General features: G+C 29.7%; 1 protein-coding gene across 10 annotated transcripts in view; it reads right to left on the reverse strand.

The window, feature by feature from the left end:
- Positions 1-14,194, reverse strand: part of Prosap (prosap) — a 133,569-nt gene that overhangs the window by 15,004 nt on the left and 104,371 nt on the right. For 9 of the 10 annotated variants that reach the window (XM_067276856.1, XM_067276859.1, XM_067276858.1 and 6 more), the window contains 4 exons: positions 13,821-13,985; positions 13,540-13,726; positions 6,861-6,934; positions 2,120-2,244 (listed from right to left, as the gene is read on the reverse strand). In XM_067276856.1, coding sequence (XP_067132957.1) covers positions 2,120-2,244; positions 6,861-6,934; positions 13,540-13,726; positions 13,821-13,985 — 551 coding nt within the window. The remainder of the gene's footprint in view (positions 1-2,119; positions 2,245-6,860; positions 6,935-13,539; positions 13,727-13,820; positions 13,986-14,194) is intronic. The other variant, XM_067276863.1, reaches the window with a different exon arrangement.

Raw genomic sequence — 14,194 nt, forward strand, 5'->3', positions numbered from 1 at the left:
TTCGAGGCTTCAGGGTCTCAAAAGACCATTTGTTTCTTGCGTTGGAAGGCAACTGAGAAGGCGACTTCAAGCTAAAGGATTTTAGGCTCATGTATCATGCCTAAAATCCTTTAGCATTGAAGAATACATTGAAAGCATATCTCCCAGTTATATGGATGGCAAATCAGAAGGCTTGGATGATGGTTATCATTTTTGAGGATTGGTTCTTCAACAATTTTATACCAACAGTGGAGAAATATTGTAAAAGGGCATCCCTTTTTAAGATACTTTTCATTTTAGACAATGCTCCTAGTCACCCTCAAAATGGTATCAACTTTCACCCGAATGTTACCATTGTCTATGCACTCCCAATACCACCTCTCTTCTGCAACCAATGGACCAGAGGATCATTGTCATCTACAAGAACTACTACATGAGGGGTATGCTATGGCAGGTTGTCGCTGAAATAAAAACTGGATGACATAACACTCCATGGCTTCTGGAAGTCATATGACATCCACAAGGCCATCATTAACAAAAGCACTGTTTGGGATGAAGTTATGAGCATCGGTATGAACAACATTTGGAAGAAGCTATGATCTCAATTTGTTCACAATTTCAAGGGCTTTGACAACATTGCTGTGAACAAACTCTTGATAACACTGAGCAATGAGCTATAAATGGAGTTGTAAGAGGAAGATTTCAATTCATTATTTGAGGGCGACAAGCACCTCTTGTTGAACAAAGAATTGATGAATTTTCATGAACAGCAGTGAAAAAGAGCAATAAGAGCCTGAACCATGTAGTTTCACAATCAACAAATCACAGCAGGCCTTTACACACATCAAAAAGGATGTCACTATGTTTTAGGAGCTTGCAAAGCATTGAGCATTGGTATCTAAGATTATGGTACACAAGATATAACTTGAAAAATACACATCCTACAAGAAAAATTATTGAACCAAAAATGTTACACTTTGCAGGGACCACAAGGTGGGGTTATTGGTTTCATCATAGATGGTGCTACAATTAGTGAAAATGAGGTCAACTTTATTTTCATAAACTGAAATGCTCATTTTTTTTTTTTAATTACATATTGTGATTCTACATCGAAAAACAAACTTTTTTCAAAAGATACACTTATCAGAAGTTATATGTATGAAGTGTTATGTGTTACAGTCAAACAGTGCATACATGAATCTGTGGCTATATGTAAAGATCATTAAAAAAGTGAAAAATGCTAAAAACTAACACTAAAACACTATTGTTATTTGGTGAAATCAAGATCGATGTCTTCTTTTTATCACAAACTTGATGCCTTTAACACATTATGGCACTAGTTTTTGCATCAGTCACTAATTAAAGAAAAATAATAATTCTACCAAATAGATCAAAGTTCAACCTCTTCAACAGATGGACTGTAATATAAATGATATTACACACAATAAAAATCCTTATCACAGTAAAGAAATTTAATATACTTAATTTTTGGACAAATGCTTTCAATCTTATACTAAGATCATCAGGTCTCTTCAACATTCCAAAATTGGAATGCAATAAACAATGATATATTACAAATAGGGAAAAAACATTCAAAACATAAATACATAAAAATATAAAAACTTAGCATGACACAACTACAGTTTAAAGATAATCATTTAAAGTACAAGAGAAATAGTTTACACTCAAATGACAACCAATAAATATCAAATAGGAGAAATCTATTATGTCTGTTCTGAATGTGAATTATCATAAAAAGATTGCCATGTGTACAAGATTTTCTTTTCATCTTTGAAATTAATACACCCTCCCTTTATTTCAGATTTGAAAATAACTTTCATAACATAATAGTATGCCATTAGCACACCAGTTGGGTACTATTGGATTAAAGATTTTTCTATAAATAATTTACAAAAATCCTAACAGATATGTATATGTATTAAGGCTTGGAAAGAATTTCTTTATTTTCTAATTTTGAGTTATGTTGTTATAAATTCCCTGATTAACAGAATAGCAAACAAGATAAATTTAATTTGTCATCACTTGTGTTATTAAATAAAGTTAATTACATTATTCATTACAATGACAGAATTAATTAACTGATAAATAACAGTTTCAGTTAACATATTAAAAAAAATACCTCTAACAAAAAATCTCCCTTTTTTAAACCAGCTAAATCAGCAATGCCACCTTTATCAACATCATCTAAATATTGGAGACTAGGCCAATATTCTGTTGGTTGTCTTTCCATTAATGGACTAGTAGCTGAAAAATAAAATATTTTTATTATACATATTTTTATAATTGACTTGTTTCTAAAATAATAATAGCTCCTTGATATTGCTATTAGTCATTTAAATACAGTCAAACCTTGGTTTACAAACTTAATTCATTTCTAAAAGTTGTTTGGAAACCGATCTGCTCTCACACCAAAACAAATTTTCTTATAAACAATGTAAAATAGATTAATCTGTTACAGACCTCCAAAACAAAGCCTTTTTTTTTTACCTTTTTAAAAGCATTTCATGCAAAAATATGCAATATAATATTATCTATATCCATGTTATGTATATATTAAAAGCAAAATGTTTTGTTACTGACAACCAAAACCAAAATAAACACTTTACAAAAAGTGATATAAATAGAGACTTAACTCTGCCTGGATGAAATATAACCAAATCAATAAAGACAGACAAGTATTTTATCCACACTTTCTGAAATATTACGTTTCAATTGCTTTGATTTAAACTTTAAATTAAATTAATTTATTTTAGTTTCAGTTTTGTGTAAAAACCAGTGTTTTAATTATTATTTTATTATTTTTTATTAAATAAATTTAATTAACTAGCTACCTATATTAATAAATATTATATTAAACATTAATAACAAAAATTTATTAATATATTATAATATTAAGTTTTTTATAAATGAGTTGTGACAAGTCCAAAAACCTGACCAGGAATGTCTGAACAAGACAAAGAATAATTTCTAGAACCATGTAGTAACTTCCTCTTTCCACAGAAGCAATCAGGCAAGTATGGTCACCAAATGTCCAGTTACAATTACCCAGATGTAACATATGTTCATCTTTTGTGAACGTATGTTACCCAGAAGTATGTTACCAAATATGTGACTATCAGAAGGTCCTAGTCAGGACCATCTGATAGCCACATTTTAAAAAATCTGAGTTAAGCATCTTTAAATATGAACTACTGAATGTCATTTATATTACAGTGCTGCTCGGTCACCATATTTATAATCTCGGTATCACTACTGAATCAGTAGCCCTGTCAGTGATTGGTTGGGCCATCAACTTTCTTTAACATAGGAAGTATAGGAAGTTGACCATTGGTGGTCGACACTGTTGAGTAGCTTGTTCAGAAACAGAGATATTGTATGGCAACCAGAACAAATTTGGCATTCAAAATTTTGTTCATAAACTGAATTGTTCGTAATCCGAGATTTGACTGTATTTAATAAACTTTCTGAAGAAAATTATTCAAAAATAACTTAGGGTGCATCAACACATTCAGCAAATTGTTAGAGAAACAATTTGCTGAATGCAAACATTTGACAAATATCAAGTAGTGTGGATGGTTTACTTGTGATGAATGTTTGATATTCAGCATTTTCCAATTCTCATCAGTAAACTGTGCTGAATCAACAGAGACAAATATTCACCTCCACACATTTGTGGTCACATTCAGGTATTTTCTTGTTTTGGTCATCAGTACTGTATTTCAGGCTTTTTTAAACTAGATCCAGTTGTGAGATCAGGAATTTTTATCAATTTTTCCCTTCCTATTGCCTAAAGAAATCAAAAAAAAAAAAAAGGAAAACAACACTGCTGGGAAATTTTATAACCCTCCTTTTTGAATGTACACATTCACCCATCCAGGCACTCATTCTCATATTGCAAGACTTAAAGTTTACAATTAACATCTGGTTTTGTCACTTTGTTTTGGTCCAGGGACACCTTTAACCTCTACACCTGCTCCAATAACCTTTACCTCCTACAACAATCCATCACATGACGTATTTTCCCACCACAAAGCTATAAAAGCTGCTTCTTCCCCCCTTGGGGGTCTCTCACGAAAGGCCAGTCCAACGACATCCAAGAACTTCCAGGAGAGTCTACAAAACGCCACATCTCCAAGCCTCATATTACTAACAGTGATCCGTGTCTCAGTCTTGATTTTTATACTTTTGTGCAAACCTTGGATACCTTTGTGCCATTAAACAGAGACGAATTCAAACCTCCATGGAATCTTCAAAGAGGTATGATAACCATTAATGTAAACTCTCTCTTGGCCCCTCTACGTGTATTAGAAAGTTAGAGAACCAAGATGAGAAATTCTCGATGTTAGAGTTTGTAAGTGTCAATTTTGTTATCCAATAAATCTTTGTTTCATTGTTAATGGTGTCATTTACTCATATATTGCCTACACCTTACTGAAGACCTCTCTCATCCTCCTCCACTTGACCTGACAAAAAGAATCCCAACTCCTTGGGATCATAAAACGTACACGAGCCATCCTTTGACAAGTGGGCAAGTTTCACCAACCTGTTGCCGACAGAAAGAGGTACAATCTTGTCCTACCTCCAGGCGGCTACCCACACAGTCTTTTATTTTTGAATTTAGTTTATTTTTTGAATATGTAAACTATAAACCAAATTTAGTTTATTTTTTTCTATTTAGTATTTCAGTCTTTTTTTGAAATATGATTTTATTGTGTGTTTTAAAAATTTCCTTTCTTTTTCACATTCACATTTTTTGCTTTGTGAAGTGATACTATCCATTATCTTCTTTTAGGCTTTTTTTTTTCATTAACAAACTATTCATAATTATAAGAGTAGTTGCAGAAATTATCATTTGAGAATTGTCCATTTTCTAGATCTTTGATGAACATTTCTTGTTTCCACAACAAACTGATGTTTGGCAAATAATCGAATGTTTACATGTCTGTGCCTGCCAGTGAAAAACAGTTTGGTAAATAGTTTGGCGAAAGACAAATATTAGGCATTTGTCAAATAGTGAACGTGTGGATGTGCACTTACAAAAATTCTACATGAAGTTTGATCATTATCTAAAATGTAATTTCCATCTCTGGACTGAAATTACATTTCAGATGATAAAATTATATTTATATACATAATTTTTCAATAGTCATGTATCACAAGCTATATTATATCAGGTCAGTCCATAAGTCCATGCACATTTTTATGACCTTGAGAAAAATCTTGTTTTGCTGTTAAAAATGTCAGTCTAATGTGATAATTTTTACACTGAAGTGTTAAATTAGATCTCATTCATATAATACTGTTCAGAATTGTGAACATTTCAGTTGTTTATTTTCGGGATGAATATAAAAGACATGTTTTATACTTTTTATTTTTAAGTGGTGAGAATGCTACAAATGCAGCCAAAAAAATAAATACTGTACATAATCAAATTGTAATTAGTGCAAGGACCGCACAGAAGTGGTTTGAAAGATTTAGAAACAATGATTTTAGTGTGGAGGATAAGGCTCGTACTGGAAGACCCGTTGACTTTGATAATGATGCTCTCTCTGCACTAGTTGAAGCAGAACCATCTTTAACAGTTGATGAAATTGTGGAATGTTTAAATTCATCCCATGGAACTGTTCATAGACACCTACAACAAATCGGAAAAGTTTCAAAGCTAGGAAAATGGATACCACATGAACTGTCAATAGCTAACAGACAACAACGTGTAAACATTTGCACATCTCTTTTATCCCGTATTGCTTTAGAACCTTTTCTTGGTAGGCTGGTTACTGGAGATGAAAAATGGATCCTCTATAATAATGTGACAAGAAAAAGACAATGGATGGATCACAACAAGCAGCCAAAACCGACTGCAAAAGATGGGTTGCATCCAAAAAAAATTCTTTTGTCTGTTTGGTAAGATATGTCAGAGGTAATTCACTTTGAGCTGTTAGAACCTAATCAAACAATTACAGCTCAAATGTATTGTGAGCAATTAGAGCGTTTAAATGAAAAATTGAAAAAAAATCGATCGTCGTTAGTGAACAGAAAGCAGGTTCTCTTGCAGTATAACAATGCCAGACCACACGCTGCAAAAATAACTGTACAGAAACTTGAAAGCTACAACTGGGAAATTTTACCTCATCCACCATATTCGCCAGATATTGCTCCCAGTGATTATCATCTTTTTCGCAGTTTGCAGAATTTTTTAAAAGGGAAAACTTTTGAGGATGAGAACAATGTAAAAAAGGCTATTTCTGAATATTTTGATTCAAAACCGAAATCATTTTACAAAGATGGGATTAAAAAGCTACCATCAAGATGGCAAGAAATTGTACAAAATAATGATGAATACATTATAGATTGAAATAAAATTTAATTAAAATTTTCTAGCTTTTTTTGTAGATAAAAATACACATGAACTTATGGACTGACCTGATAGCAGATATAACATCATAACAATTTTAATTCCTTGATTAAAGCTTTGACTCATAATTGTAATTTTGGTCACTATATTATATAAAGTCATTCTTTCTATAAATCATTTATAGAATAAATTTATGAATCTAATTGAAGTAAAGTAACACAAAAAATTGCAATTATGTATATTATTGACAAATAAAAAAACAATTTATTTCATTTTTAATTCTCATTCTGATTAACTATTTGTTATTAAAATTTTTCAGTTTTAATAAAAACAGATATTTAATCAGTTCTCAATTAGTGTATCAAATTATACTTGTGATGTTTCTTTTAAACATAGAATAATAATTCAATAAACAATAATCATACTTTTAAATCCTTACTTAGTACACTATATTTCTTTTCTTTATACAGATAAATAAATAACTTAACAATTTAAACTTCATTACCCTTTGCACCTCTCAAAACAAAGCCAAATCCTTTCTTTCCTTTATGAAGAATAACTGTCCTTGGCTCTCCATACCTAAGATTTTATTTTAAAACATAAAATTAATTATTTTAATTTTATATCCAAAGTACAAACAAAACAGCAATTATTGTACTATATGTAAAAACAATGTTTTTTTTTCTTTTACACAATTGTTTTGAACCATTCAGCAAAGTAATTTTTGCAATCTTGAATACAGTATATGTTAATTACAAAGTCATTATATATATTACTAATAGTAGAACATGGGTATTTATTCTGAAGTCAACAAATCAGAATGCTTAAAGAGAATGTGGACTAATAACCCATATTCAAACACACAAATTCTGAATATTTCATTATCAGTAAAGATATTAAAAATGAAATTTTCATGCAACATGTGGCAATAAACAGTTTCTCTGTAATGAAGACTATGGTTTTTTTTCTGTAAACAAATCATAATGCTACGTCTTACACTTAAAAAGGGTGTTAGAATTAAACTGACAGTTCTACTGAAGCAAATCAAATGAAATTCTGTACACATGCAATGTAGATCATGGAGATAGAAATTTAAGAGAAAAAAAATATAATTGAAGTTTTCACCACCAAAAAAAAATGTGTTGCTGAAAATATGACAATTATAAGACAAGTGGACAAAATTTTATTAAAAGAATAAAATTACATTTTACACCTTTTACTGTATATGCTCAATGCAGGCTCCTTCTCTGACCACACACTGCAATTGTAAAACTGTTATCAACTGCTGCATATAACATTTTAGGAGGAATTTGGGAGACATATCACACTATGCAGACTTTCACTCTGACATGGAGTACACATGCCTCTGATAAAAATGCTTTTTCAACCAACCTCACAGCCAGAAACATGTTTTTGACTGAACAGTGCCACATTTTCCCCTGGTGGTGAAAATTTCAAATAATTTTTTCCCATAAATCTCTTTCCCATGATCTGAATTGCATATATACCAAGTTTCACTCAATTTGGTTCAGTAGAACTGGCTTCACATGTGTCTGAGTATCATCAATTTAATTCTATCATCCTGCAGAAGCAAAATTAAGATTCAGAATTACAATTTGAATTGAATTTATTATTATTATTATTATTCCAAAGGTGTAGTGTGTCATACTTCATCAATACTAGTGCATAGTATTATGCCAGACCAATTTCAAGGCATAGCTACAGAAAAAGTTATTTTATTTATATAATGTATATGTTTATCTGTGTTTAGAATTTTCTGACTATGTGATACGTGAATAATATGTAGTGTGATGTATATGCTGTTGTGAAGTCCTAATGTTTCTAGACTTTCATGTAGTGTATGTGTCATGATATCTGTACAAAAAGTAAAAAGAGTATAGCACAAGAAGTACCTTATCCATTCTCCACAGATACTTTATTTTGTAGGAAAGTTCTGAGTATTTGCTAACTGTTTCAGTGTATGTATTTTCTATATTACAGCTGTGTGTTTGGTACAGCTATGATAATGATTGACAAACAAAACCACATAAAATGGAACCTAGATAATTCAAAATGCTCTGGGTCAAAAAATCATGTCTTTAAAGTGAAAGTTTTGAGTTACTCAGGTTGAAAATTAAAGCTCAGCAAAACATCTAAGTAAGCCACAACTTTCAAAAGTTTCCTTTAAGGATAGTGGAAGCAAATTTGACAATAATACTCAACATGTGAATAAAGTGCACATTATACAGAGTACAACTACAGGAAATTTGAATGAAGCAATGATAATAAATAGAAAAAATAAAAACATCAGCACATAAAAAGACTTTGAGCTCTACTTTGTGTTTTAAAATCATTGTACATACATTAATTTGGCTGAATGTTAGAACATCTTTAAGCAGTATCAGTGAAGGAAGTTTGGGGCAATAGGTTTATGAGTTAATAAGGGAAGATAAAATCGGGATGTTCAGGTTTCCTGGTAGTTAAGCATATCCTCGTGAAAATTGTGTTTATAGAAAAATTATTAGAATTGGTTTGGTTTATTTGGTTAAGCAATGTGACAAGTGAGCAATCTGCCAAGGAGAATGCATCCCAGGAAGACTTTTATGTAAGGCTGGCTCCTATTTAGGTGTTGCTAATGTGAAGAAAATCCAGAAAACTTCATGTGGTCAGTTTGTTGGCCATGCACAAACCCATAACTGACTACTGGTGTTTAGTGGTTTTATCCACTCAGTTACTAGAGGGTACTTACTGGGCTGCAATTTGAAAAACTTTTCACATCTGATCTTGACTTTCATCTATCTAACTCTGTTCTTGAGATTAAGGAAGGACAGACATACATACAACAGTGGAAATTTATAGGCCTAAATGTTTAAGAACAGGAAGCTCAGATTACCTATATGAACTTCCAGTTTGCATTGGAAGTCAAGTTATTTCAATTCAAAACTTTTCCCCTAAACAGAATTAGAACAAAATTGTGCTGATTATGTATCTAACAGGAAAAGTATAAAGCACAGGGGAGAAACACCATTCCATGCAGGAAAGTGCTATGGGCTACCTGTCACAGTAGTGACATAATGGTGAATCTATTTTGGGCTATATCATTGTTGCAGTAATTAAGTGAATACAATATATATCTAATTTATTATTTTCTTAAATTTTTTGCTAATAGTTGGCACTACATGTAAAGCCAATGAATCAAATGTAGACAGAAATTAATTGATATATATTGATAGAAATCGAATCAATAATTTGGTATGGGATGTATGACATTATCTAAGTTAGAAGCATGTGAAGATAACTTGTATAACTCCAAATTAATATATATATAAGTACTGAGACAACATAAGTGTTGATTACTTTAAATGCGTGTTTTGCATTCAGTCAGTGTTGTTATTATTGAGTTTAATCTGCCATTGTATTCTTTTGTTAGTTTCTGTTTGATTTGTGCATGTTCTGAGAATTCTTTGCACTTTGAAATGGAGATGTTGTTGAATCCATGAAGGCAAAGTCTTCCTTCTTCAGGACTTGTGTAAACCAGCAATTCTTAAACTGTGGTCCAAGGATCTCTGGGGGGGGTTTAAAGAATTAATAGTCAAGGGTAATTTTTCAAATTAAAATTTGTTTTGTTATTTAATTTCATTAAGAAAAATATAAAAATACCATGCAATACCAATTAATCTTTCATTACAGTCAACTGCTATTCATTAGCATTTTGCATTCACGTAAGTGCAATAAATTTAATCAAATTCCTGCGTATAAATATAAAATTAATAGTTAGGGGTTTAGCAAAATACACATCATATGAAAGAAATTTTTGAACTTAAAGTTTAAGAACTGCTGGTCTAGACCAAATGCCATCTGAACGTAAATAGAATAAATGTACGTAACTTCTAACAGTTGATTTAGCTGTACTTGTGTAGATGCATATAGTTTTATGTTGTTGATATACTTGAGATGAGATAATGCATATTGTGTTGTTTTGCTGAATTTGATGATATATCTGTATTTTGTGTTCAATTTATTGGACAGTAATTTATGGCTATATTGTACCAGAATGACCTTAGGGATTCTTGCTGAAAAATGCCTTGCCTTATGTGTACTGGATTTTATTTGTGTGTGTCATGAAGTCTGAGGTGTAGTGCTCTTATCCAGTATTGCATTATTTTTTCTAGAATGTAGTAAGTGTTGAATGTAATTTTTAAATACTTATTGCGTAAATATACAATTAAATTTTTTAATAGTATAATTGTCTGTATTATTTCATTGATTTATGAAAAATTCTAAATATCAATTTGTTTTTCAAATTTTGTTAAATTTATGAATTATCTAGTTGATGTACCCAGCAATGTTTGGATAAGAGTCTTGTATTAGGCAAAACTTGTTAAGTGTATACTGAGCGATAAAAACAGCTGCTCATCATTTAGATTATGTATTCTTAAATTTATACAAATTATTAATTAAGTTGTTTTAGTAATTTTGGAAATGCCAAAGTGGAAATAACCAAATGTGAAGTTAAATGTGTTGTGGTGATTTTGGCACAGATTTTAGGTAGGCAGAAACATCAATTTGTTTACTAAAATAAACTTTTATGAACATTGCAAAAGTATGCAAATTTTATTTAAAATTTTTCTATAAAAAATGATGGGAAAAGTTTATAGGAAAGTATATAAGTTTCCTGAAGAAAGATTGAAAGAAAAAAAACAAAATTCAATGGCACTACAAATCTAAACACAAATGCCTGACATAGATAAACTGGTATGATAGTACTACAAAATTTCCCTTTTATTTATAAGATTAACAGAATTTATAGTCTTTATGAATTACATAAAGCCATTTGATTTTTAAACTATATGAAAATTAGTTGCAAATAAATTTGCTTCTAAAGATAAGCGAAACTAATATATAACACACATTGTTTTGGATTAAATATATAATTAACAATTATATAAAACACACAAATTTGAAGTTTAAGCAACATATTTGTTCAAATTGTGGATCCAAACTCTGAGTACTTTCAATTATTAACTAATAATTAAATAGACTTAATTTAATTATAAATTAGCAACTTTGACTAATTCCATTATCAAATTTGTTTGTTAATTCATCTTCATATGTCTTAAAACAATCAAAAGAATCAAGCTATTTTCTAATCATTTAGCTTTAGTTCACTAAGTTTAGTTTTTTCTATAGTCAGTACACAATTTATGACTATCTGTACTTACAATGGCTGAAACTAATGTATTAAAATAATGATTTGCAATTCTAATTAATCAATGCACTAGCTAATGGCACAATAAAATATTGTAATTGTAATAAACAATACTCTAAAAGATAATGAACATATTCTACATAAACAAAAAAATTACTAGGTTTGTTATGTTCAACTATAACTTGAATTTACATCATTAGTACCCTAAAGCAAAAGCAAGCTAACTTTCTACAGAGCTGCTTGATCCCAATTATCATAAACCTTCTTGTAAAAAATTAAAATTAGAAAGAATTAATAGTAAATTAAATAAATATGAACAATAAAAATAAAATCACTTTCACATGAAGAATGAAATAATTCCTCAGTATGATTTTTGACTCCTTTGAATTTGGTTGATAGTAATATTTTCATGTCAATCTTTGTTAATAAAACACCATAATTAAATAATTTAAAACATTAAACAATATCGTTATATTGTATTACAGTAAATAAGCAAACAAATGATTATAATATACATTTATGTGTGATATATAAGTTTAGTCTTTTCCTTAAAAACTATACTTTATTTGGCTGCAATTTGATTATAAGTATTATTTTTTTACGTTTGACTTATAGTAGAGTTCCCTTCTGAGACTCCCATTATAAGTCAAAGGTTATCTTGTTTTCACAAAACATTTTCTATAAAGAACAAAAAATTCTATAACTTTATTTTCATTCTATTAAATTTTTTGCATAGTTAGATGAGAATTTGCTTTTTTCTTTCTCTTTCTTTCTTTTTAAATAACAAAATGAAAATGTCTAATATGTAAAATATGGACAACACAATAAATGTTTTTATATTTCTCATAAGAAAAGAATGCTTATTTATGAAAGCTATCTTATTTTTTTGATAAAGAAAAGTACTCTTATCTCTCATATTTTTTATTCATTTGAAAAAGATTTATTAATATGTATTAAATTAAATTAAATAAATTGAATTTATTGTTTACCATCATACAAAAATTGATATGTATTTTTATTTCTTTATCATATGAAGATATTTACAAAATATTTGTCTATCAAAAATATGATGAAAATTATAATACATCATAAGAATGTAATTTTTATATTCTATAACCTTGATTACAGGCTGCAGATTATACAAGGTTATACTTACAAAAGTCAAGAGAGAAAACTTAAATATCTTAATGAATCAACTACATGTGCAAAGGACAGAATTCCATATATTTTCAATCAGCAATTGCCAAATGTGTTTCAAAAGTAGCCAAAAATTGTCAAATGCTTGTTGAGAATGAAAATGTGGCAAGTTTTTTGGCTAAAGTAATATGAGATAAAATTAAGTATGCATATTTCAATCACATTTGTTTCTCTATGATATACTGAAAGTAATTTTAAAGTATTCATAAAAATTGCCAAAAATGGCCAACAAAATAGTGTACAATTAACTGTAGTATAGTGCACAATGAGATTTATATAAACAAAATTATTTCTGATGTGTTTGTTTTCTATTGATTTTTATTCTGGAATCACTCTAAAATCTTGGGTGTAAGCCACAGCCTATAATATATGAGTTACCTTATCCTTGGAAAAGTCAACATTCCTTTACAACTTTGGTTTTTGCAGCTTATACATGAGGGCAGCCTAATTAAAAGCACTTCTCACTCTATCCTATTTCTCCCACTCTTTAAAGTTTGAAAATTTATTAAAGTCAAGAGTAAAACTGTCTAATGAAATAAAATTAATGATTATTTCAATAAAGCAATTAATTTAAAATGTCATAAAACAAACAACAATAAATAAGATCCTGACAAAGTAAACTTATTAACCTAGTATTTTTCTCAAGCATTCTATATATGTCTTTTCATCAATGTGTACACTTGATTTTTGCAGCCATATAGTTATAATACATTACTGATTTTATGAAAAGCTATCACTTATCTGACTTTTTTTAAAACTAGCCATCTTCAGTACTCACATTTTCCATTTCCTTGGCATTGTGCTCATTTTTCTGGCATTTAATTCTCTTCTCCCTTCTACTCGTTTGCCACATGGTGGTATACTTGCATTTACAGTTTTAACTTCTTCAACAGATGTAGAAAATGATCCTTCTTCTCCCTCTTGCCTTTGTCCTTCTAAAAGACTATTCTCTCTTACATTCAAAACTATAAAACAGTTTTTAAAGTTGAACTGTATATGTTTACGATTTATCTAAACACAAATTACTATTACGTTCACAATAGTTGAAAAATAACTCACTTTCAACCATATCACCAGGAGAGAGATTTACATGGCCGGGTGTAATAGCATTGTGTTCTTTACCACACATAAAATTTGTATTCTCTTGATGTTCTGCATTAGATTCAAAACTTGCACCACTATTACTAGTACAGACACCTGATGAATCACTAGCAATACTCTTCCCTGAAAACAGAATTTATCATTATCAATAATTTTTTATATTTGATTAAAAATTATTTTCTGTAGTAACCATAGTAATGTCATAAAAAAAAACACATTATAAATGTACATGTGTGTTTGTTTGTGTTTTTACAAATATAATTATACTGTGTTTACTCAGTTATAATTATACTCTATAATCTCATTTGAATTTTTTTACTAAATATGTAAGA

The sequence above is a fragment of the Centruroides vittatus genome, unplaced genomic scaffold (assembly GCF_030686945.1).
Source record: "Centruroides vittatus isolate TY-2023 unplaced genomic scaffold, ASM3068694v2 contig_717, whole genome shotgun sequence".
In the NCBI taxonomy this organism is placed as follows: domain Eukaryota; kingdom Metazoa; phylum Arthropoda; class Arachnida; order Scorpiones; family Buthidae; genus Centruroides; species Centruroides vittatus.